The 25,588-nt window shown below is 44.6% G+C and overlaps 1 protein-coding gene across 2 annotated transcripts in view; it reads left to right on the forward strand.

Moving 5' to 3' along the window:
* Window positions 1-446: 446 nt before the first annotated feature.
* The window catches only part of wasf2 (WASP family member 2), a 31,213-nt gene continuing 6,071 nt past the window's right edge, over window positions 447-25,588 (forward strand). The window contains exons 1-5 of one of the 2 annotated variants that reach the window (XM_033044865.1): window positions 462-508; window positions 2,391-2,545; window positions 18,014-18,182; window positions 20,421-20,555; window positions 22,101-22,254. In XM_033044865.1, coding sequence (XP_032900756.1) covers window positions 18,050-18,182; window positions 20,421-20,555; window positions 22,101-22,254 — 422 coding nt within the window. In that variant the 5' untranslated portion in view covers window positions 462-508; window positions 2,391-2,545; window positions 18,014-18,049. Of the gene's footprint in view, window positions 509-2,390; window positions 2,546-18,013; window positions 18,183-20,420; window positions 20,556-22,100; window positions 22,255-25,588 lie in introns of both variants that reach the window. The other variant, XM_033044864.1, reaches the window with a different exon arrangement.

Consider the following 25,588-nt stretch of genomic DNA (forward strand, 5'->3'; position numbering starts at 1 on the left):
CTGTACCTCGGTACACGTGACAATAAACTGAACTGAACTAAACTGAACCAGGAGGGGGCGCTGCGCGGGGACACAGAGGGGAATCCCCGACCGCACCACTCACACCACGGGGGGGGGGAACTCCCCCACTCACATCGAGACAGCTTCCCCACCTCCCGCTTCGCCCATCCCCAAACACCATCTCACACGTTACACTCAATACACTGGATAGGGTTTCCCTGGCTGTGGAAAATTCCCCGGGGTTGAGAGTTGATGGTTTTTGCCGGACCCCTCCCCCCCCCCGCCTCTGCCGCCGATGGTAGAGTCCGGGGCAGCCGTGACGTCACCCGGCGGCGGGCGGAAGTGGGGGAGGGTGGGTGGACGGGCGGGCGGGCCGGCCAATGGGGTGGCGGGACGGGCGGAAGTGGGCGTTGCTAGGGGTGGGAGGGGAAGGGGAGGGGCGGAAGTGGGCGTTGCTAGGGGAGGGGAGGCGGGACTTGTGGATGGCGATGGCGGCGACGGGCGGGAGGTGAGTGAAGGGAGGAGAGGGAGGGGCGCGGCCCGTCGGCCTTCTCCTAGCCCCGGGCCCCACCACAGCCCCCCCCCCTCCTGGTTACACTCTCCCCCCCCTCACACACTCCCCCCCCACACACTCCCCCCCCCCACTCTCTTCCACCCTCCCCATCTCCTTCCCTCCAAGTTACGCAGCCCACCCACAACTCCCTCTCTCCACCCAACACCCCCTCCCCCCCCCCTCCTCAACCCCCTTCCACACCCCTCCAGCCCCACACCATCCCCTCCATGCTGCATGTCCCACCCTCTCTCCCCCTGGGCACCAAACTCCTACATCGCAGGCCTTTCTTTTCTCCAGGATCAATGCCATGCCCTCAACCCCCCCCCCCCCAACAGCATACTCCCCCTCAGGAGATATGGGGAGAAGGCAGGCACGGGGTACTGATTGTGGATGATCAGCCATGATCACATTGAATGGCGGTGCTGGCTCGAAGGGCCGAATGGCCTACTCCTGCACCTGTTGTCTATCGTCTCCCTGTCCCAACCCCACACCCACACTCCCCTCCCCAGTGTCTCCCCCCACATTCCCCCTCAATGTCCTCTTCCCTGTCACCCCCCTCTCTTCATTTCCTATGCTTTCTACCAATCGGGTCTCTCTGATCCTTTACATACCGGCCAATCTTCCTCCTCTTTCAGCCCCCCAGCTGACAACCCAAGATCAAGTACCTGCCTGTGCACACACAGCCCCTTGGGAACTCACTCCCCGACCCTCACACTGGGCCTCTCCCACGGTAAAGCTTCCATACGCCATCCAGGCCCTCAGAAACATTCTCTTCCTGTCTCACAACCTTCAAATCCTCGGACATGATAAAATCCTGCAAAATATCCCTCTATAAATGGGCTGCAAATGCCGGAAAGCCCTCTATCGGGTTCAGGATGGCTATCTATCTTTCATACAGCATTTTAATAATAATTGGATTGTCTGGTTGTTGGTGCTGTTGCCTGAGTTAGGCAGTATTTGAAATGACACAAAACTATTCAGCCGAAGCAGGAACATATCCATTCAGCTGTGGTTGCTATTTAAACTCCCAGCCTGAACTCAATTTCAGAAAGGGGAACTGCTTTGTTTCAGATTGTGATGGATCAAATCATCTTGAAGGCCTGCGTTGCTGCTCTTTAAAATTAAATCTGAGAGAATTCAAAGTAAAACAGATTTAAACTGAGTTTATGTTTTAGCAAGTGCATTACCTCATTCTAGCTTTCAATGTGTTGCCTTGAATACTGTAATCAGCTTTGTGTTAACTTGGCATAATTATCCTCATTGAAAGATACAGAATAGTGAATGGAAGATGGACACAAGAAGCTGGAGAAGGGTCTTCTGAAGAAGGGTCTCGACCCGAAAAGTTACCCATTCCTTCTCTCCAGAGATGGCTGTCTGTCCCGTTGAGTTACTCCAGCTTTTTGTGTCTTCGGTTTGAACCAGCATCTGCAGTTCCTTCGTACACAGAACAGTGAAAGGCTTGTATAGCGTGGATGTGGAGAGGATGTTTCCACTAGTGGGAGAGTCTAGGACTAGAGGCCTTAGAATTAAAGGATGTTCTTTTAGGAAGGAGATGAGGAGAAATTTCTTCAGTCAGAGGGTGGTGAATCTGTGGAATTCATTGCCACAGAAGGCTGCGGAGGTCAAGTCAGTGGATATTTTTAAGACAGTGATAGATAGTTCTTGATTAGTACAGATGTCAGAGGTGATGGGAAGAAGGCAGGAGAATGGGGTTAGGAGGGAGAGATAGATCGGTCATGATTGAATGGTGGAATAGATTTGATGGGCTGAATAGCCTAATCTACTCCTTATATATCAATTTAAAAATCTAATTGGGAATCTGCAGTTTTGCTGCAAGGTTAGATCGTGAGTTTTGTGAATTGACTGCATAGAGCCAGGCCATTACCTGTGTCATATTTGCGTGTGTTCGTGGCAATCTACACGCCCATTACTATTGTGAGACAGCACACTTTTACATCTGACTGGAGCTACAAATGAGAGAAGTTTTTACAGGTCAATCATTAAGTTTAACTTGTCCAATCTACACCTTGGACTAACAGAAGAGAGGGTTAGAATCTGAAAAGTTAATGGAAATATAGTTTAGTTGTGAAATGGTGAAACCTTTGGTTCAGTGAGCCAATTGTGTGCTGTTCTCTGGTTAATGAGTTTCCACAGCGAGTGATATTTTGCTTCAGAGATATTACAAATTGTTGAGAAATGAGCCAAGGTGGTGGCAGAAAACTGGAAATCTCCAACAGAAAACGATGAAGATTTTACAGAGAAATCCTGATTATTCAGCAGCTGCTAACCCAACAACAATGGAATTAAATGTGCATGCTCTGTACTGTATCTTCGGGATATGTGTATGCCTGTCTGTTGGTGTGTGTGTGTGTGTGTGTGCGTGTGCGTGCGTGCGCGCATGGGCATCTAGCATGTACAAGCAGCTGTTTTGCCAGTGTTTGGGAGAATGTGTAAATGTGGAGTACAGCACTAGAATGATGTGTGGTGAGTCCTCAAAACTTATGCTGTGGCATGTACCCAGGCAGTGTGTATCTGGTTAGATCTGGGCAAACACAAAAAAATGGTTTCGGCCCGAAACGTCGCCTATTTCCTTCGCTTCATAGATGCTGCTGCACCCGCTGAGTTTCTCCAGCATTTTTGTCTACCTACAAAATGGACAAGAATGATTGAGCTATGATTTAGTGAATTTAACATGTTAGAAAGATTTTATTCTATTTATTTTCTTCAAATGGAGGTACAAAGAACTGTAAATGCTTGTTTACCAAAAAGACAAAGACACACACATGCACACACACACACACACACACGCTCTTGGTGAAACGTCACCTATCCATGTTCTCCACAGATGCTGCCTGACCCGCTGAGTTACTCCAGCACTCTGTGAAACGTCACCTATCCATGTTCTCCACAGATGCTGCCTGACCCGCTGAGTTACTCCAGCACTCTGTGAAACGTCACCTATCCATGTGCTCCACAGATGCTGCCTGACCTGCTGAGTTACTCCAGCACTTTACATCTTTTTTTTAAAGCGTTATCTACAGTTCCTTGTGTCTACGTTTCACATACTGGGTTAGTTCTTACCACCCAACTCCAAACTTAAAATAACTCTGCAATGTAGTTGGAGACCTGAAGGTTATCTGCGTTTACACTAAGAAATTAGCTTAGTGCTTAGTGTGGAACTGGCCCAAACGCTGAGCAAAATCTGTGCCTTGGTAACAATGCAGAGTTTTCATTGATGCACTGGTTGCTCTTGTGTTTTACAGTTTCAAACTTCTGTCTAGGGCAGTGCTTCACCCCATGCGTACTTGACCGTCAGAGAGATACCAGTCATCGTAGATACCAGGGCAGTGAGTAAGATTGTTAAGGGCCTGCCCCACTTGGCCATTTTTTTTGGCGACTGCCGGCATCATATCAGGTTCGCCAAAAGATTTTGAACAATTGAAAATCCAACGGTGACGAAAAAAATGTTGTGACACTTGAAAAAACACCGCTCGTCGATACGTCGTCACGCCGCGGATTTTTTGGTGGCCTGATACGTCAGTCAATGATGCCGGCAGTCACCGAAAAAATCGCCAAGTGGGACAGACCCTTTAGTCTATCACATGGGACAGTTTAATGGCATCTTCTTCTTCTTGCGTATGGCGTGCACAGCCTAAAGTTGTAGGACAACTTGTTCTATTTGATTGTGCACGCCAGGTTGATTGCATTCGTCGAAATAGGACGGACCACGTGAAGGTTGCAATCTTCCCGCCCCAGTTTAATGGCATGACTCAGTGGCTTAAATGCTTGTAGATTCAAATTGACCTCAAGTAATTGAATACAGAAACTAAGCCAAAGAAGCACTGAGTGCTGAGCTGCTGCCAACGCTTACTTGTGATGTTGAGTGAAATCTGTCCTCCATTAGATATAGAAGGTTCCATGGTACCATTGAAGAGTTGCGTTCTGTCGACTGCCTGGCTTATACTTGTCTCCCAATCTTCATGGAGACATAGCATCATTAGTGTTTACACTAGAGAAGGGTCCTGGACTGAAATCATCGTCGTGTATCCATTCCCTCCACAGATGCTGCCTGACCTATTGAGTTAATCCAGCACTTCTTCCAGTTTAGCTCACAATTCCAGCATCTGCAGTTCCTTGTGTCAGCATTGTGATCCTGGTTCCTTCTGCTATCACTTTGCTGTGGAATTTCCTGTGGACAAATTGAAATAAATAGTTACCGGATGAAAACCGATTACCTGCCCATCTCCAGCACCACCACAGGTATCCATGGCAACTACATGTCTTCTTGGGTAGTGTAAGACTTCCTTAGTTACTAGTTCCTAAACTAAAAAGCCAGCTTGATCTGGCACAGAATTATGTTAAAGTTCTATTTCCCCTTTAGCCAGTATGATATCACTTCTCACAGTTGGGGGGAAATCACTTTTGGTTAACGATTTAGTTGCTACTATTTATTTAAGAATCACTTCCACTTTCATCAATCTCACTTCAACAGCAAGTTTAATAAAAACCTGGAGCTAAAACAGGTCAAGGCAGCCCAGTGGCACGGCTAGTGGGGCCACTCTCTCACAGCTCCAGCGACCTGGGTTCAATCCTGACCTCCAGTGCTCTCTGCATGGAGTTTGCATGTTCTCCTTGCGAGTTACTCCAGGTGCTTCCATTTCGTTCCACATCTCAAAGTCGTGTGCATTGAGAGGTAAATGGGCATCATGCATGGGTGAGCAGTAGAATCTTCAGTTGAAATGAATGTGGGAAGAGTAAAACATTAATGTTTGATTAGTGTTAAAGAAAGTTGCTTGATGGTCGGGTAGACTTGATGGACCAAGTGGCCTGTTCCCATGACTACACCTCCAAAGTAGTTTGGCTAATATATGTTTCAGGACAAACTGATATCTTGAAAGATATAAACACAAGGAATTGCAGATGGTGGTTTACAAAAAAAATGACACACAGTTCTGGAGTAACTCAAGAGGTCAGGGTGCATCTCGAGAGAACATGGATAGCCCACATCCAAATGTCACCTATCCATTCTCCGGGTGCTCCAGTTTCCTCACACATCTCAAAGACATGTGGATTTGTAGGTTTGTATTGGCCTCTGGAAGTTCCCTCTGGTGTATAGGGAGCTGATGCGGAAATGGGATAACATGGAACTAGTGTGAACGGGTGATCGAAGGTCGTAATGGACTAAGTGGGTCGAAGGGGCTGGTTCCAAATGGCATCTTTAAATCAATTCAGTGATTGTAAACAATGTACATTCTTGTGCTGAGGTGCTTCAGAATTATTTTTGTTTCACTGAGTTTGTGGAATGAACGATATGAAACAAAGTTTGTTCTTGGTACAGAAATTGTGGTACATCTTGGCAAATCATTGTGGAAAAAACAATGTTAGAGTCATTTGGGACAGATAGTATCTGTGGAATGGGAAATGGTTCACATTGATGATACAGGTCATGGTGGCCTTGTCTGGCCTTTCATGTAAATATGTTGAAGGTAGACACAAAATACTGGAGTAAATATGTTTAAGAAGGAACTGCAGATGCTGGAAAATCGAAGGTAGACAAAAGTGCTGGAGAAACTCAGCGGGTGCAGCAGCATCTATGGAGCGAAGGAAATAGGCAACGTTTCAGGCCGAAACCCAAGTTGTCGACTGGAGTAAATATGTTGTTAGGATCAGAAAATTGCATCATGAAACATAGAAACGTAGAACATAGGTGCAGGAGTAGGCCATTCGGCCCTTCGAGCCTGCACCGCCATTCAATATGATCAATGCTGATCATCCAACTCAGTATCCTGTACCTGCCTTCTCTCCATACCCCCTGATCCCCTTAGCCACAAGGGCCACATCTAACTCCCTCTTAAATATAGCCAATGAACTGGCTTCAACTACCTTCTGTGGCAGAGATTTCCAGAGATTCACCACTCTCTGTGTGAAAAATGTTTTTCTCATCTGGGTCCTAAAGGATTTCCCCTCTATCCTTAAGTTTGATGTTTATTTCTGGTGCTGTTTACGTGAAGTAGATTTTGATAGAATGCATAGGAAGGAACTGCAGATGCTGGTTTACACCGAAGATAGAAACAAAATGCTGGAGTAACTCAGCGGGACAGGCAGCATCTCTGGAGAGATGGAATGGGCGACGGTTCGACCCAAAGCGTCGCATATTCCCTTTATCCAGAGATGCTGCCTGTCCTGCTGAGTTACTCCAGCATTTTGTGCCATCTTCGGTTGAATAGAATGCACTGTATTAATAGTCTAGTTGTGTAAACCTCATTGTCCTTGGTGGGAACTGTGTACAGCTCTTGCAGCATTGTTTACAGTGCAAAACCTTGGTGCATAATTTATTCTCAAATGTTATTAACCCAAAGGATTGCGAAGAAGGCAGAAGCATAGTGCGGCACAATGGCGCATCGGTAGACTTGGTGTCTCACAGCGCCAGGCGCTCTTGTTTGATCCTGGCTGCGGGCGCTGTCTGTATAGAGTTTGTACATTCTCCCTGTGACCGTGTGGGTTTTCTCTGGGTGCTACAGTTTCCTCCCACACTCCAGAAAGGCACAGGTTTGTAGATTCAGTGGCTTTGGTAAAATTGTAAATTGTCGTACTAATCAAGAATCTATCTATCTCTGTCTTAAAAATATCCATTGACTTGGATGGATATCCGTGGCAATGAATTCCACAGATTCACCACCCTATGAACCCACGGAATGTTTTCTGCAACATGTTGGTTTGCTTGTCTTCCTCCACAGAATATTCTGGCTTGCTCGGCGATGAGCCTGAGCAAAAGATTACTGTGTGGGTTCTTGGTTTCTTGGTCCTCCAAAATATTCCAAATGGAATTTAAACTGGAGGTGGTGGAGGGAGGACTTAAGCCAGAAAGGGTTTTTGGGAAGAAAGAGCTACCTTAAATTTAGTAGCATCTGGTTGGGTAACTATGGTAGGGTGGAGATTATTCCATGCTTTAATTGTGCGGGGGAAGAACGAATTGTTGTATACATCTGTCTTGGTAGCTGGAATCTCAAATTGGATCGAATGCCCTCGTCTGCTCCTAATTGGTTTGGGTTTGGTGTAGGTCTTGTAATCTATGTCGAGCTGACCATTTAACATTTTGTAAAAACATTGTGTAAAAACATGTGACACAGTTTAGTTTAAATAGTGAAACCTGGTGCAGTGAAGTTTAAACGCTGCAGATGGGTGGGGCAAACACAAACTGACTGCACTCGCCTAACAGGAAGTAGACTTTCTGGTTCAGATCAGTGAAGGGTGTGGGGGAGGGTAGCAGTACTCTTTCCTCACTTCTGTGTGTAGGTTAGAAAGGGCATAGAGGAAGACTGCACTTCATTACCAGAGGTTTGTGTCAAACTACAATGCACAAGCCAAGTTTTGAAACCGGAATGTGTTGATCCAGAATTCAGGTGTCCTTGAATCTTAGCAATCAAGTCAGCGTATCTCCTCCCTCTTTGCACTATCTCATGTACTTGAGTTTGTCTGGCTTGCATGTTTGGTATTTGATCTGCTTGCAAAAAACAAAGCTTGCTACTTCACTATGTGATAATTATAAACCTTAACCCAAACTAAATCTTCAAAATCATTTAGGTGCTTTTAGTTTTTAAGAAGGAACTGCAGATGCTGGAAAATCGAAGGCAGACAAGTCAAAAGTGCTGGAGAAACTCAGCGGGTGCAGCAGCATCTATGGAGCGAAGGAAATAGGCAACGTTTCGGGACGAAACCCGAAGGGTTTCGGCACGAAACGTTACCTATTTCCTTCCTGAAGGGTTTCGTCCCGTAACGTTGCCTATTTCCTTCGCTCCATAGATGCTGCTGCACCCTCTGAGTTTCTCCAGCACTTTTGTCCACCAGGTGCTTTTAGTTTCAAAGCTTTGGCACTTTGTAATTCTGGCTGGGGATTAGAAACTCGACAGAACTCTATAATGAGTTGCACAGCAAATGTAGGAACTGGGCTTCTTCAGACTGAAGAAGGGTCTCGACCCGAAACGTCACCCATTCCTTCTCTCTCAGAGAAGCTGCCTGTCCCGCTGAGTTACTCCATTTTTTGTCTACTTTCGATTTAAACCAGCATCTGCAGTTCTTTCCTACAAATGTAGGAACTGGTTTGTCATTAAGGGAACTTAATTTTAGCAGCACATAGGAAGTAGCAGTGGCGTGGTGTGTGGCCGGGCTGCAACCAGTGAGTGCTTTTTTTGTCAACTTAGTTGAAATGTCGCAAGCTCAGTTCTATGCAATTCCAGTTATTTGGCTTCTGTTTTATATTAGGTTTTTGTTTTCAAAGGAGTCCTTTGATTTTGCAGAGTCATGCCTTCCACAAACAAACGCAGCCAATGAAATAGTGATTGCCTGTAAAAGGCGTCAATGCTGCATGCTGATTTTATCGTAAATCTTTAAGATTGCATGAAGTTAATTGTATTTGGTTCTGAAGAAGGGTCCTGACCCGAAATTGTCGCCTATTCATGTTCTCCAGAGATGCAGCTGGCCTGCTGAGTTACCCCAGCACTTTGCGTCCTTTTGTGTAAACCAGCTTCTAGTTTCTCTAAAATGTCAAAACACATGAGTACGAGGGAGGAGTCACATGTGATCCGAGCAGGGTAAAGTTGAAGATTTATGTCATTTTGGACCATTTGTATTGCGTATCTATCTGAAGGTTCATGATAGGAGGGTCACTTTGTCTGGTACCTGACTGGACCTGTTAGATAGGTACAAAATATACTCTCAAAATATAAAGAAACTAGGAACTGCAGATGCTGATTAAAAAAAAAAAGTGCTGGAGTAAGTCGGAGGGTCGGGCAACATCACCACCTATATTTCTTCCTCTTGCTTCACATTTCGCAACTTCAATCCTTTTAGAAACATAGAAAATAGGTGCAGGAGGATGCCATTCAGCCCTTCGAGCCAGCACCACCATTCATTGTGATCATGGCTGATCATCCCCAATCAATAACCCGTGCCTGCCTTCTCCCCATATCCCTTGACTCCACTAGCCCCTAGAGCGCTACCTAACTCTCTCTTAAATCCATCCAGTGACTTGGCCTCCACTGCCCTCTGTCTCGCATCATCTGCCTTTTCATCTCTGGCTTTTGTCCAACCATCTGATACCAGGCTTTGTCCTTCCAGCATTCTTTACCCTATCCCCCCCACCCCATGTTATAATCAGTCTAAAGAAGGGTCCCAACCTAAAATGTCAACTACCCGTGTTCGCCAGAGATGCTGCTTGACCTGCTGCTTGACCTGCTGCTTGACCCGCTGAGTTACTTCAGCACTTTGTCTCTTTTTTCTCTTAAAAATAAAATTTGGGATTGCCGTGATGTGGGTTGTTGAGAAAAGGAAAGTCTTAAGAAGTACGGTACTTGTCAAATGTGCTGTGCTTCATGGAAGAAAAGCAACTTGTCTTGTGCTTGTTGCTATTGTTTTGTACAGAAGCATGTTAAATAAAAGTGGTTCGTTCAGCTGATCTTCCAATGCCTTGCATAAAACTCACCCTTTTTGCATTGAAATGATTCAGAACGGACTAGGCAATGATGGATAAGCAATCATATACACTTCTGTCTTTCACATTGACTTTTGTCATTTAATCTGATCCATTGTTGATCTTATCACAGAGTACTTTTCTCTTCCCCCCTAGGCTGTTAACAATTTTTATATCTAGCTTTTTAAAAGATAGATATAAACATCAGAGTGACTGTAACTTGCTTATTTTTGAAGTCTACCCACATTGTCTCAGTGGGGGTGAACCCTCCAGTATGTCCGCTCTTCAGTATAGTTGCGACATTCTCCCTGATTAGTCATGTAACTACTGCGTGTAGTGGCACAGCTGTAAATTAGCTGCCTCACAGCGCCATAGACCCGGGTTCGAGCCTGACTATTGATGCTGTCTGTATGGACTTTGTACGTGACCAGGTGGGTTTGCTCCGGTTCATGCCCAAGCTCCAGAGGCATTTGCTGGTTAATTGGCTTCGGTCTTTTCCAGCCTCCAGCTCTTCAATTCCCCCACCTCCTACTTTCAGGCTGAAGAAGGATCCCAACCTGAAATATCACCCAGCCTTTTTCTCCAGAGATGCTGCCTGACCTGCTGAGTTACTCAAGCACTTTTCCTCCATCTTTGGTGTAAACCAGCATCTGCAGTTCCTTGTTTCTGCTGCTGTTGTGACCACCCTGCTGAAACTACCCGTCTACAATCCTCTCTGCCTCCTGCATATTCAGTGTGTCTAACTACCTAGAGCTCTAGGGGCTAGTGGAATCAAGGGATATGGAGAGAAGGCAGGCACGGGTTATTGATTGGGGACGATCAGCCAAGATCACAATGAATGGCAGTGCTGGCTCGAAGGGCCAAATGGCCTCCTGCACCTATTTTCTATGTTACCTCTCTGACAAGATGTCCATACCACTCCATGACTGCCTAAATGGCCACTTAAGGACACAAGTCTAAGATGGCACCCAAGCCAGGTCATTCTCTACATGCTGGTCCCAGAAGTCGATCTGCAATCAAGCATTACAATCGATCCACTCTTTTAAAACCCTACTCCAACAGCAGCTGTACACTGTGGACAGCTCGATTGTAATCATATATAGCCTTTCCGCTGATTGGTGAGCATGCAACAAAAGTTTTTCACTGTACCTCGGTACACGTGACAATAAACATAAATCTAGTACACTTTAGGAGAAGCAATCCTAAAACACTTTGCCATGTTTTTGTATGCCTTCTTCACCAAAGCCCGCACTTTGACATACCAGAAACACTGCATCCTCAAAATGGCCGGTCTACTGGAGCTGGAGTCCTCTTGACTTGCGGCTAAGTCTATCGAGACTGAAAATAGCAAGTCCGTACTTGCACACAAACCTCTAATCTGTTCCACCTTCTCCTCTCTACTTCTAAGGCTATCAGGACTGAAGATAGCCAGTTGATAACGTATTACAATTGCACCTACACACCCTGAAATTGAATTGAATGTTTTGCTTTGGACTGCAGAGCTTCATTGCTGGCTGCAAAAGTCATTCAGACGAGAGTGCAAGTCTGCTCACCCCCAATTAGATCAACTTGGTTGATTAGCTTGTTGGTTGCAGTTATATAAGACATTGATGAGGATTGTGTTCAGTTCTGATTACAATGTTATAGGAAAGATGTTGCAAAGGGTAGATAGAATATTTACGAGGATGTTGCCAAGACTCAAGGGCCTGAGCTGCAGGGAGTGGTTTAGGCTGGGACATTATTTCTGGAGTGCTGGAGGATGAGGGGTGATCTTATAGAGGTTTCAGAGGACTTTTATTGTCACGTGTACCAATTAAGGTGTACAAAATCATGAAAGAAATAGATCAGTTAAACGCACAGTCTTTTGTCCAGAGTAGGGGAATCAAGAACCAGAGAACATAGGCTTAAGGTGAGGGGGGAGGGGGGGGGGGGGGGGGGGGGGGGGGAGGAGTTTAATAGGAAACTGAGGGGTAACTTTTTTTTACATAAAGGGTGGTGGGTATATGGAATGAGCTGCTGGAGGAGGTAGATGAAGCAGGTACTATGGCAATGTTTAAGCATTTAGGCAGGTGCGTGCATAGGACAGGCTTAGAGGGATATGGGTCAAACACAGGCAGCTGGGACTAGTGTAGATGAGACATGTTAATCGGCGTGGGTAAGTTGGGCTGAAGGGCCTGTTTCCACGTTGTGTGACTCAATGACTAGGGGTCATTTAAGCCACAACTACAAAAATAATCTGCAAGGTTGGCCATTCATCTCTAAATAGAACATGAAAGTGTGCAAGGTCTCAGTGAAGCTTTCGTGCAGGCAGTCTTCAGAAAACAAGCTGGTTGTTTCTTTACAGACATCCAAGTTGATTGTGTCCATAAATTTAAAAATATGCAAAAATAATTATATGGTAACCATACCTCCACAGTGTTGCAGTGAATGGCATAGAAAACATACAAGAAAGCGATGAATAAAAGTAGAGAGAGAGGAAACTATTTCTGCTGAGTGTAGGAATGAACCAATGTCGGACGTCTGAATTTAATATTGTGGAGCATGTTCATATGTATGAGAGTCCATCAGTTGGGTATTTGTAACCCAGTGATGGTCTAGTTAATATTCATCCCCCGATCAGTATACTAAAAACTAGACTGACCCTGTATTATATTGATGCTATGGGAGCTTGCTGTGGGGGCCCAAAGCTGCTCACAATAATCCAAATGCAGTCTGACAGAGCCTTATAAAGCCTCAACATTACATCCCTGTTTTTGTATTGTAGCCCTCTCGAAATAACTTAGCTAAAGTTTAAGGCGGAAACGTGCCCAGACAGAAGAAGTATTGTCTTAGTTCCTTAAGCTAGTATTGGTCCTTCGTATAACAATGCAGGAAGCTACAGACAGCAGGTCAGAGTGAGAATAGAATGGTGGATTCTAGTGGCAGGCAACTGAAAACCCAGGTAGACAAAAATGCTGGAGAAACTCAGCGGGTGCAGCAGCATCTATGGAGCAAAGGAAATAGGCAACGTTTCGGCCCGAAACCCTTAAGGAAATAGGCAACGTTTCTGGCCGAAACCCAAGGGTTTCGGCCCGAAACGTTACCTATTTCCTTCGCTCCATAGATGCTGCTGCACCCGCTGAGTTTCTCCAGCATTTTTTCCTACCTTCGGTTTTCCAGCATCTGCGGTTCCTTCTTAAACACTGGAAACTCAGGATCCCTGCTGTTGTCTGAATGCAGGGACCGTTTAACGTGATTGCAGAACTTTCTGGGTGTTTCCAGCACTTTGTTTCTGTTCTATATTGCCAGTTTCATCAATTAATGGGCTGGGTTGCTTCCTGTGTAGGAAGGAACTGCAGATGCTGGTTTATACTGAAGATAGTCACAAAATGCTGGAGTAACTCAGCGGGTTAGGCAGCGTCTCTGGAGAAAAGGAATGGGTGACGTTTCGGATCAGGACCCTTCCTCGGACAGGAAGACTACGTTGCTTCCTGGTCCGGAGAAGGGTCCTGACCCAAAATATCATCTGTCCATTCCGTCCAGGGATGCCTGCCTGATCCTTTCCCCAGCAATTTTGTGTACCTTCGAATTCCAGCATCTGCAGTTCCCTTTTGAACATGCTGCCTGATCTGCTGAGTTCCTCCAGTACTTTGTTTTTTGCTCCTATTTCCTGGAACTATTGATATGTTTGAAGCTGTTGAGAAAATGAATGCTTATTGCGTTCCCTAGGCCCTATGAATTAAAAATAATTGCCTCAAAATTATGTTGGCTTAAGCTCCAATGCCTAATTTTAGTGATGTACTTGCTATGAATGTAATGTACCCACAAAGTAAACAGCTATTAGCAGGGAAACAGTGCAAGACAAGTTCAGGACAGACCAATGGAAATTTGTATATGTTAAGTTATATCATGATGAACGATGACTGACCTCAATAGGCTAGTGTCAGTTTTATTCGTCACATACACATATAAGTGCAGTGAAATGAAGGTACAATTAAAAAAGAACACACAATACACAATAAGATTTAACACAAACATCCACCACAGCATCCTTCACTGTGGTGGAAGCACAAAGCTCAGTCAGTCCTCCTCCTCCTTGTTCCCCCGTGGTAGGGGCCATAAACCTCTGCAGTCGTCGCTACGGACGGCCCGATGTACAGGCCATTTCGTCAGGACGGTCGAACACACTTGGAGGTCCCGAATCGGCGCTTTCTTACCGGAGAACACGGCTTTGGGATGTTGTAGGCCGGTGGTCGGAACTCTTCTCTGGCTATCCCCGGCGAGGGATCCCGCTCCAGGGATAGCCAGAGACCTGAAATGTTAACTGTGTGTCCATAGAGTGCTGCCTGATCTTGAGTATTGCCAGGATTTTAATTTTGGAACCTGTCCCTGCCCCTGACTATTTTCCATCAAACTCTTCGCTGTTTTAAAAATAATAATTTTGTCAGTTAGAATTTACAGAAGAATAGTCCATATTTAAGGCAACATGCCACCAACATATCATTCCAAAAGCAATACTTCCTATTGTGTAGAGTTGTAACATCACAGAATCAAAAATGGTTTTTGCATTGCAATATTTTTATTTTTTAACGGGAATCATTGTTGCAAATTGTAATGGCTAGTTCCGTTTTGGGTCATTGATTCTTTGTGCTATAAAATGTTGTACTGTATTCCAGGGAGCTGGTGATAGTGGAATGGCTGCAATAATGTTTAACAGACCAAAATGAAATACTTGGAGAGAAGGAATGGGTGACGTTTCGGGTCGAGACCTTTCTTCACACTCTGAAGAAGTGTCTAGACCCGAAACATCACCCATTCCTTCTATCCAGAGATGCTGCCTGTCCCGCTGCGTTACTCCGGCATTTTGTATCTATCTTTAGTGCAAATCAGCATCCGCGGTTCATTCCTACACAAAATGAACCTATTTTACTTCTAGTGATGGTTTTGAGTTCATTTTGTTACGTACGTTTAATTTGAAGTACAAATCTTTGCCAAAACCAAAATAAATCTTAAAACAATTTGTGTGCAGAGTTATTAATATTTAAACTTGTATTATTTGTTTTTCAGTTATTTTACGAATATTCAAAGGTAATGTGTTGGTACAACAATGTTCAGTAGGGTCACAGAGTGATACAGTGTGGAAACAATCCCTTCTGCCCAACTTGCCCATTCCGGCCAGCGTGTCCCATCTACATTCGTCCCACCTGCCTGCTTTTGGCCCACATCCCTCCAATCCTGTCTTGTCCATGCACCTAGTTAAATGTTCTCTCAAACATTGAGATAGTACCTGCCTCACCTACCTCCTCGGGCAGCTTGTTCCATACACCTTTGCGTGAAATATTGCTTTTGGAACGATGCGTTGGTGGCATGTTGCCTTAAATGTGGACTATTTTCCCTGTAAATGCTAACTGATAAAATAATTATCTTTAAAATGGACATACCTAGAGTGTCAAAATGTTGGAGGAATTCAGCAGGTGAGGCAGCATCTATGGAGAGAAGAAATGTCGCCTGTTTCTTCTCCATAGATGCTGCCTCACCCGCTGAGTTCCTCCAGCACTTTTATCTATCTTTAAAATGGAGAACAGTTTGATGAAAAAATAGTCAGTGGCAGATTGCCAGATGCAGGAAAGTGATAGGATATCTCATTTTACAGAAATTGAATTGTTGTCAGCATATGTTGGGACGAATGCCATTTTAAATTCGTGTTTATCTCACAAACTTTGACTGCCTGTGCAAATTTGTTACAGCTGTTTCCACACCGGACTTCAGGAAGAACTGCAATGCTTCCGATAGGAAGTCTCTGTTCATTGAACTGGAACAGTTTTGACAATGTGGGCTTATAGTCTGAATGTTTGCTGAGCGTTAGTATGTCAGACACCTTGCTGAAACGTGGAGGGTCAGTGATCTGTTCACTTCTATTGTTTGTTTGTACTGCAGACCCTTCCTTGGTTACAACAAGGTCCTGTTCCTGAGGGCTGTTGGTGACCAAAACAGTTCGTAAGTCAGGAATGGCCAATACAATTACATTTTCAAAAATTGGCCAACCAAGGACAATATACCGTTAAATCCAGACATTTAATTGAGTTCCCACCCGGCAGCCAAACCCGCTGGACTACCAAACACACGATACTTAGGTTAGGGGTCGACAAAAATAGGCGAAGTCTCGACCCGAAATGTCACCTATTTCCTTCGCTCCATAGATGCTGCCTCACCCGCTGAGTTTCTCCAGCACTTTTGTCTACCTTTGATTTTCCAGCATCTGCAGTTCTTTCTTAATACTTAGGTTGGGCGCTCTTAATCTGGTGTGGATCTGTACATAGAAACGAAGTTCACAGGATTGCCACGTACCTTTGTACTCATTAACACAGAGTTTAACTCTTGTGTATGCCAGCTGGAGTATAATTATTGCTAGTCCTACCAGATCCTTTATATGATTGTCAGATATTTTCATTCACCTTATTTTTTGGAAAATCCAGTTTTAACTCAATCTATCCTTGTTAAAGACTATTTTAAAGAATTTTGGGTACTGCGGTGGTGCCTTACAGCGCCAGAGTTACTGCCTTACAGTGTTAGATACCCAGGTTTGATCCTGACTACGGGTGCTGTCTGTACGGAGTTTGTGTGTTCACACTCTGACCGTATGGGTTTTTTCAGTGTGCTCCGGTTTCCTCCCACACTTCAAAGACGTACAGGTACATTTTTAAAATTGTCCATAATGTGTAAGGTAGTGTAACTTTACGGGGATCGCTGGATGGCGCAGACTCGGTGGGATGAAGAGCCTGTTTCCACGCTGTGTCTAAAGTCTAAAGGAATCTTAAAATAGGAATTTTCCTGACAAATGCCTCATCTGGAAATTCTTGTGTAGATGCTGTGGTATGTGGACATCCTCATTGGAGAATAATCTCAGCTATTTACATTGCAACAGTTTGCTGTCATTTGCATTTCATTTAGAAGGCATGCATTAGAAGAGTTTTAGAGTTGATACCTTTAAGTGACTTTTGCATTTGTACAATATATGTACATAATTGATTCATTTCTGCATTTGTTGGGAAGAACTGTAATTCTATTGAAAGCTTTAGCTTCCAGTCCATGATCGCAGGTGTAAATTATAACACTTGTTTTTTGTAAGACCTTGTCATTCACTCGGACTTGGTACATGGGCGGGCATTTCAGCTTAAATGTGAGCAATCAGGCAGCACTTGTGTTAAATAAAACCTTGAAAAGTGGCCAGTGTAGTGGCCTGAGATTTACCAGCATATCCTGCATCGATGTGTGATGCACAGCATAAGGGTGTGGCTCCTGAAGTACTTGAATTCTTGGGGATCTTGTGACACGTTCCATTTAAACAGTGCGTACCGCATTCTGATGTAGCAAAGGTTGGCCATTGGCATGAAGTAAAGGGCCTGTCCCATTACGGGATTTTTTTTCGGCGACTTGCCGGCACCCGTGATAGTTTGCAGCAGGTCGCCGAATAATTTCAACGTTGAAAATCCAGCGGCGACCAGAAAGAGGTTACGACTCCTTTTGAGTGACCACTCACAACCATACAGGCGTCACCTCGCGACATGTCCAAATGTCTTTTAAATGTTTTTATAGTACCTGCCTTAACCAGCTCCTCTGGCAGTTCATTCTAAATACACACCACCTTCTTTGGGTAAAAAGTTGCTCCTCAGGTTGCTATATCTTTCCCATGTCCTCTGATTCTTGGTTTACTCTGGGTATAAAGACTGTGCATCTACATCGCCTCATTGGGCTCAGAAATAACACTTTGAATCTATAATGGAATGTGGTTTTTTCGGACCTATTATTTAGTGGGATGCCTTTGGAATGAGCCGAAATGTCGGGGTAATGTTAGTTCAAAACTGTGTTTTAGCAGAAGGACGATCTTTGGTATAATTCTGTCCCCAAAAAATAGGACTGAATTGCCTGAATTGTGATTGTAATCTGTGATTTTAAACTATATCGTACCTGGAATACTCAACTATTTTTTTTTTTTTTTTTTGCATTTCCAGATCTCTTTCTTGAACGGTGCCTGAACCTGGACTACAATGCCTTTAGTGACGAGGAACATTGAACCGAGGATACTTGTGTGTCAGCCTCTGCCCAGCAACGTCTTGAGTGGAATTAGAGTGTGTGACAACACCACACTTTCAAATGTCATCAGGCAGCTCGGCAGTTTGAGTAAGTATTTGCCTGCAGAACATGACAGAGAGCCTGTTTCTGTGGTAAAATAAAATCTTTTTTTTTTCTCACCTTTTCTTCTAAAATCTTTATTCAAATACATTTTCTCGTGTTCCCTTAAGTCTTAAATCAAGATAGTTCTGCCTTCTTAAAAAAACGCACCTCCACAGTCTTCAACAATGATAAGAGTTTAAATGCCTCTTGTGTCGGAAGGAACTGCAGGTGCTGGGCACAAACAAGCTGGAGTAACTCAGCGGATCAGGCAGTAACTCTGGAGAAAAGGAATAGGAGACGTTTCGTGTCGAGACCCTTCTTCAGAGTGAGATTCAGTGGAAAGGGGAACAAGATATAGACGGTGATATGGAGGGATATAGAACAAATGAATGAAAGATATGCGAAAAAGTAACGATGACCAAGGAAACAGTCCATTGCTGGCACAAACAGCTGGAGTAACTCAGCGGGTCAGACACAAACAGCTGGAGTAACTCAGCGGGTCAGGCAGCATCTCTGGAGAAACGGAATAGTTGACATTTCGGGTTGAGACCCTTCATCTGCAGTTCCTTCCTACACAGTCCATTGTTGGCTGTGGGCTAAGTTTCAAGAGAGAGGTATGTATAGCTCTTGGAGCTAACGGAATCAAGGGATATGGGGAGAAAGCAGGGACAGGGTACTGATTGTGGATGATCAGCCATGATCATATCGAATGGCGGTGCCGGCACGAAGGGCCGAATGGCCTCCTTCTGCACTTATTTTCTAAATGATAACGAGTTCTACCTCTATTTGTGATCTGCCCAAGGATGGCATAATGTATGTGGCCTGTTTCATTCTTTCGCTGCTAACAACGTGCGGTTTCACTTTTATTGACCGTGCCCCATTGGCTTTGGCTCTCGTTTCAGCTTAAACTGTAGTTTCAAGTGGCGTCATCTGAGAAGAGGAAGTGTGTCCTCAGGAAAGCTGCAGTTGTCTTGTGATGTAGACTGAAGGAACAGTTTAGGACGGGGAGTGTAGTCAGAGTTGGCTTTCTGTCTCAAATGGAAGGAAATTGATCTATTGATCTCAAGCCTTGTCTCAGTAAATTAATCCAGGAAATGTTGAGATATTTGCATCTGTATATTCAAGTATTTTGCATTTAAAAAATGTTTATAGATGTCAAAGTCAGTCATACAACGTGGAAACAGGCCCTTCGGCCCAACTTCCCCATACCGACCAACATGGCCCAGCTACACTAGTCCCACCAGCCTGCATCTGGCCATGTCCCTCTGGTTCCTCTTAAATCTTTTTTCCCCTCACCATAAACCTATGGTTCTCTATTCCCCTATTGTCAGCTAGAGACTTTGTGTCTACCCGATCAATTCCTTTCATCATTTTGTAGTTTATTCAGGATCAATATTTTATATTATATGTGTAACGTGTTACATTTTGGGAAGTCAAAGCAGGTTAGGACTTCCAGAGTCAGCAGTGGGGACAACGGGACCTAATAGTTTAATTAATAGATTCCTGAAAGTGGCGCTACAGGTAGACGGGCTGATGTAGAAAGTGTTTGGTACATTGGTCCTCATCAGTCAGGGCACTGAGTATAGGAATTGGGATGTTGTGTTGCATTTGGTGACACTGCATGGAGTATTGTGCACAGTTTTGATTACCCAGCTTTATGATAGAAGCTGCTAAACTGGAAAGAGTGCAGAGAAGATTGACGAGAATGCTGCTGTGAATCGAGGGCCTGAGTTGTAGGGGGAGGTTGGACACTCTAGGACTTTATTCCTTAGAACATAGGAGACTGAAGGGTGACCTTAAAGATGCATAAAATCATGATGGGCAGAGATAAATTAAATGCACCATTTTTTTCCCCAGGGAAGGGAATTAAAACTAAAGGGCATATGGTTTAAAGGGAGAGGGGAAAGATTTAATAGGAACCTAAGGGGCAACTTGGAGGGTGGTCGGTATATGGAACGAACTGCCAGAGGAGGTTTTTGTGGCCGGTACAATAACAACATTTAAAAGACATTTGGACAGGAACATAGATAGGAAAGGTTTAATGGGATATGGCCAAACGCGGGTATCATGGCTGACATTGCCCAGTCGGGCCGAAGAGCCTGTTTCCATGCTGTCTTACTCTTGACTGTATGAATATGTTTGCCTGCACGGGCAATAAGGTATCTGGAGAGCTGTAATCCTGGCATCTTGCGCTGAGCCTATGACAAGTCTTGACCGCTAATCTGTCATCTTAAATACTTGCAGGTAGATATGCCGAAGACATTTTTGGCGAGCTGTTTCAGGAAGCGGGCAAATTTGCCAGCCGAGTAAACAGTCTCGGAGAACGGATTGACCGGTTGCAAATTAAAGTAACGCAGCTGGATCCCAAAGTAGAAGATGGTAAGGATGGTTTCTCCCCAAAAATGATTACATTAACATCGCCTGGCCTTTCTCCAGCTTGTTTAAGAAGGAACTGCAGATGCTGGAAAATCGAAGGTTGACAAAAGTGCTGGAGAAACTCAGCGGGTGCAGCAGCATCTATGGAAACCCATCTTCGTGGATTTTTACGATTTTTTTAAGTCGACTGACTGCCTAGACTGCTGTCAATAATTATTCCCGGCATGTGCCTGCTATGTATCTATGAGCAGGGTTACAATGGGGTGAGGGTGGGGAATGGAGAGTATGTTTTTTGTTTTAAAAGCTCCAGTTATAGAAACACACCACATCTTCCAAACTGCAGCACATTAGACCCACTTTGAGCATCTCTTTGACCAATGTAGTGAAGCTGAGTCATGATAGAGACCGCAGTGCCACTGAAGTCTCAATCATTTTAAGCTGACACCAGGCAACAGATAAAGAAAACTTGTACGTTGCAGCTATGTATGACACAGAGTCCAGGAATAAGTTTTAATACTTCTCTGTTTGAGAAAGAACTGCAGATGCTGGAAAAATCGAAGGTAGACAAAAATGGTGGCGAAACTCAGCGGGTGAGGCAGCATCTATGGAGCGAAGGAATAGGCGGTGTTTCGGGTCGAGCCCCCCCCCCCCCCCCCCCATCAGTCTGAAGAAGGGTCTCGACCCGAAACATCACTTATTCCTTCGCTCCATGGATGCTGCCTCACCCGCTGAATTTCTCCAGCATTTTTGTCTACCTTCAATACTTCTCTAATCTTTATCATTTTATTTCAATGTAGAATGTAAGAACTTCCTCAAACACTTGAGATAGCGAGCAGAATTTCATTCCCTCGCAAAAAATTGGGAAAACTTTATTTGGGATTATATTGGAATTTCCCATTTCAATTGGGAAAAGTAAGGGTGGTTATTGAGTGAGAAAAAGAGCAAGACATTAGCAGAATACTGGCTTAGCTTGTGCATGTAGAACGGATATTTGATTATTTGGGCTGCGTGGCGGTGCAGCGGGTAGAGCTGCTGCCTTACAGCTTCAGAGACCCAGATTCCATCCTGACTGCGGGCGCTGTCTGTACGAAGTTTATACATTCTCCCTGTGATCGTGTGGGTTTTCTCCGGGTGCTCCGGTTTCCTATCACGTTCCAAAGACTTGCAGGTTTGTGGGTTAATTAGCTTCTGTAAATTGTCCCAAGTGTGTAGGATAGAACTAGTGTACAGGTGACTTGCTGGTTGGCGTGGACTTGCTCGTGTTTCCACACTCCATCCCTAAACTGTGCTATTGGAAGATAATGCCTTGCTAACGGAATCAAGCGATGTGGGGAGAAAGCAGGAACGGAGTACTAATTTTGGACAATCAGCCATGATCATATTGAATGGCAGTGCTGGCTCGAATGGCTGAATGGCCTACTCCTGCACCTATTGTCTATGTTTCTAATAAAATAGAACCATACAGAATTGTAATTGTCGATGCTTCTGAAAGTTAACTAACACATGGACATGAATGCAGTTGACTTTTTAACCTTGCTATGTTTTCAGTTTCGCTACAAACTATTAACCTGAGGAAAGCCTTCAAGAGCTCCACAAATCAGGACCAGCAGATGTTCCGTCGCTCCTCGCTGCCGATTCCCATTCACGACACGTATAATACTTGTGATAAGCCACCGCCTCTTACAATTCTAACCCCATACAGGTACGAGTAGCTAAATAAATAAGATTCAATTGAAATGGTACAAACTATAATTGTTTCTGCAAGTATCTGTAAATGGATTTAATTTGTTTCTCTACAATAATTTCAATCATTAAATATTCCGGCTGATAGCCTAGTTATTTTGGGCAGAGAGAGGGAAATATTTACTGCATGCTTGTGCCCAGACTTGCAATGTCCATCTTCCATGTTTCAAATGTTGATATCGCTGTCATCGTCCATATAACCATATAACAATTACAGCACGGAAACAGGCCATCTCGGTCCTTCTAGTCCGTGCCGAACACTTACTCTCACCTAGGCCCATCTACCTGCACTCAGACCATAACCCTCCATTCCTTTCCCGTCCATATACCTATCCAATTTATTTTCAAATGATAAAAACGAACCTGCCTCCACCACTTCCTCTGGAAGCTCATTCCACACAGCTACCACTCTCTTGAGTAAAGAAGTTCCCCCTCATGTTGCCCCTAAACTTTTGTCCCTTGTCCTGAAAAGGACGCAAGCTTCCGGCGACAATCAGTGGGAGCCATCACTTGTTGCAATAGATGATGGTGGTAGGAGAATGAGCTCGGGATACGTCCAGTTTCCATCCCCACGACATGGACGCTTCTGCTATGGAGCCTGCCCAGTATTGATTTGACCTCCCGGTGGCTCAGCACTTCAACTCCCCCTCCCATTCCACATCCGACCTCTCTGTCCTGGGCCTCCTCCATGGCCAGAGTGAGCACCACCGGAAATTGGAGGAGCAGCACCTCATATTCCGCTTGGGCAGTCTGCACCCTAGTGGCATAAACATTGAATTCTCCCAATTCCGTTAGCCCTAGCTGTCTCCTCCCCTTCCTAGCTCTCCCTCAGCCCTCGGGCTCTTCCTCCTCCTCCTTTTTCCTTTCTTCTCCCCACCCCCCCACCCTCCATCAGTCTGAAGAAGGGTTTCGGCCCGAAACGTTGCCTATTTCCTTCGCTCCATAGATGCTACTGCACACGCTGAGTTTCTCCAGCACTTTTGTCTACCACTGATTTGATAAAAATCAGTTTGGTGGTAAAGTTCACCTGGGGAGAGCACGAGCGTCGACATGTTTTGCCGCTGACAAAGTTACACAAAAGTTCGGAGAACTTTTGTGTAACTTTGTCAGCGGCAAAACACGGCGACACTCGCTCTCTCTCTCCCCAGGTGAGCGGGGGCTGCTGCATGATTTTGTTACAAATCAGAGCGTTTCACTATGCTTGGGTACATGTGACAATGAAATATCATTGATTGAAAATCTGGAATATCACGAGAACATCTCCCAACTATTAAATTGCCTGCATGATGCCATCAATACACTACTCAGAAAAACAGAGTTTCTTCGTTCCAGGAATAATTGATTCCTGGCTATCGACTGTCTGCTCCACAATGGCAACGTGTGTGTTTACAGCCCACTCACAGACTTTCACCTTGTTGTACGCTGTTTTGTTTGTTTTGTTTGTGCTTTCTGACAAAAGCACCTTTGTTTACAACTGTTCTTTTCCCTGGTTTAATGGATCACGATGTTCCCGAAACAATAATTAAATCAAAGTTCAGAGTTGCATCAATTTAATTGCTTTTGTTCGTCTTGCAGTCACTTTTGAGCTTAAAAAAAAAACTGCCCAATCTCGGATGGCCAGTCCAAGTGTACAGTTGTTTCAGGAGTACCTCTGTACGTGTTTGATTCATTAAATACACAGAGAGTGGTGAATCTGTGGAATTCTCTGCCACAGAAAGTAGTTGAGGCCAGTTCATTGGCTATATTTAAGAGGGAGTTAGATGTGGCCCTTGTGGCTAAAGGGATCAGGGGGTATGGAGAGAAGGCAGGGATGGGATACTGAGTTGGATGATCAGCCATGATCATATTGAATGGCGGTGCAGGCTCGAAGGGCCGAATGGCCTACTCCTGCACCTATTTTCTATGTTTCTATGTTTCATATAATACCAAACCTTGATAAACACATTCGTATTTTTGGAATAACGTGATCATGGCTGATCATCCCCAATCAGTACCCCGTTCCTGCCTTCTCCCCATATCCCCTGACTCCGCAATCTTTAAGAGCTCTATCTAACTCTCTCTTGTAAGCATCCAGAGTATTGGCCTCCACTGCCGTCCAAGGCAGAGAATTCCACAGATTCACAACTCTCTGTGTGAAAAACATTTTTCTCATCTCCGTTCTAAATGGCTTACCCCTTATTCTTAAACTGTGGCCCCTGGTTCTGTGACTCCCCGAACATCGGGAACATGTTTCCTGCCTCTAGCGTGTTCAATCCCTTAATAATCTTATGTTTCAATAAGATCCCCTCTCATCCTTCTAAATTCCAGTGTATACAAGCCCATTCGCTCCATTCTTTCAACATATGACAGTCCCGCCATCCTGGGAATTAACCTCGTGACGCTGATTAATGCTGCACTCCCTCAATGGCAAGAATGTCCTTCCTCAAATTTGGAGACCAAATCTGCACACAATACTCCAACAGCCATGCTGACTGAGCTCTTGTTCTTCCTGTATCTGGCCTGTATCCCTCAATCTTTCCAATTCATGTACCTGTCTCAATGCTCTCCAGTTACCAGATGGACAAAAGTGACAGCCAATTTGTGCACAAGTTGAGCAAAAAGCCAAATGGGATGAAAGACCAGTTAAACGCTTCTTTCATTAAAGTCTTGGCTGGAAGTCGTGGAGAGAGCCTTTCATTAGTCTTTGACGTGACATTGATTTTTTTTAGGCAGACACGGCTTTAATCAAAGTACTATTCTAAAACAGCATTTCTAATAATGTAGTACATCTTGATATTCTTTATGAAAGAACTGTAGATGCTGGAAAAATCGAAGATTCAGATTCAGATTCAAACTTTATTGTCATTGTGCAGTGTATAGTACAGAGACAACGAAATGCAGTTAGTATCTCACCCAGAAGTGCCAACACAGAATAATGGAATGTGTATATATATGTATATGTATATAAGGAAGACAAAACATGCTGGAGAAACTCAGCGGGGGAGGCAGCATCTATGGAGAGAAGGAATAGGCGACGCTTCTCGACCCGAAACGTCACCTATTCCTTCGCTCCATAGATGCTGCCTCACCCGCTGAGTTTCTCCAGCATTTTTTATCTATCCTGATATTGTTGCTGTGTTATGTTGTGCAGCTTCGGCACTGACACTTTGTCTCCAAAACCAACTTCTACCAGGAAACTTGACTGGGTATGGAATTGTCCGTTTATCTGAGGGAGTGTGAAAGCTGGTTTTAATGTTGCCTTGTTTGCAGAGTCATCCTCGGTAACGGCGGCCTGGTCCATTAACATCCATGCA

Source organism: Amblyraja radiata, chromosome 27 (assembly GCF_010909765.2).
Source record: "Amblyraja radiata isolate CabotCenter1 chromosome 27, sAmbRad1.1.pri, whole genome shotgun sequence".
Classification (NCBI taxonomy): domain Eukaryota; kingdom Metazoa; phylum Chordata; class Chondrichthyes; order Rajiformes; family Rajidae; genus Amblyraja; species Amblyraja radiata.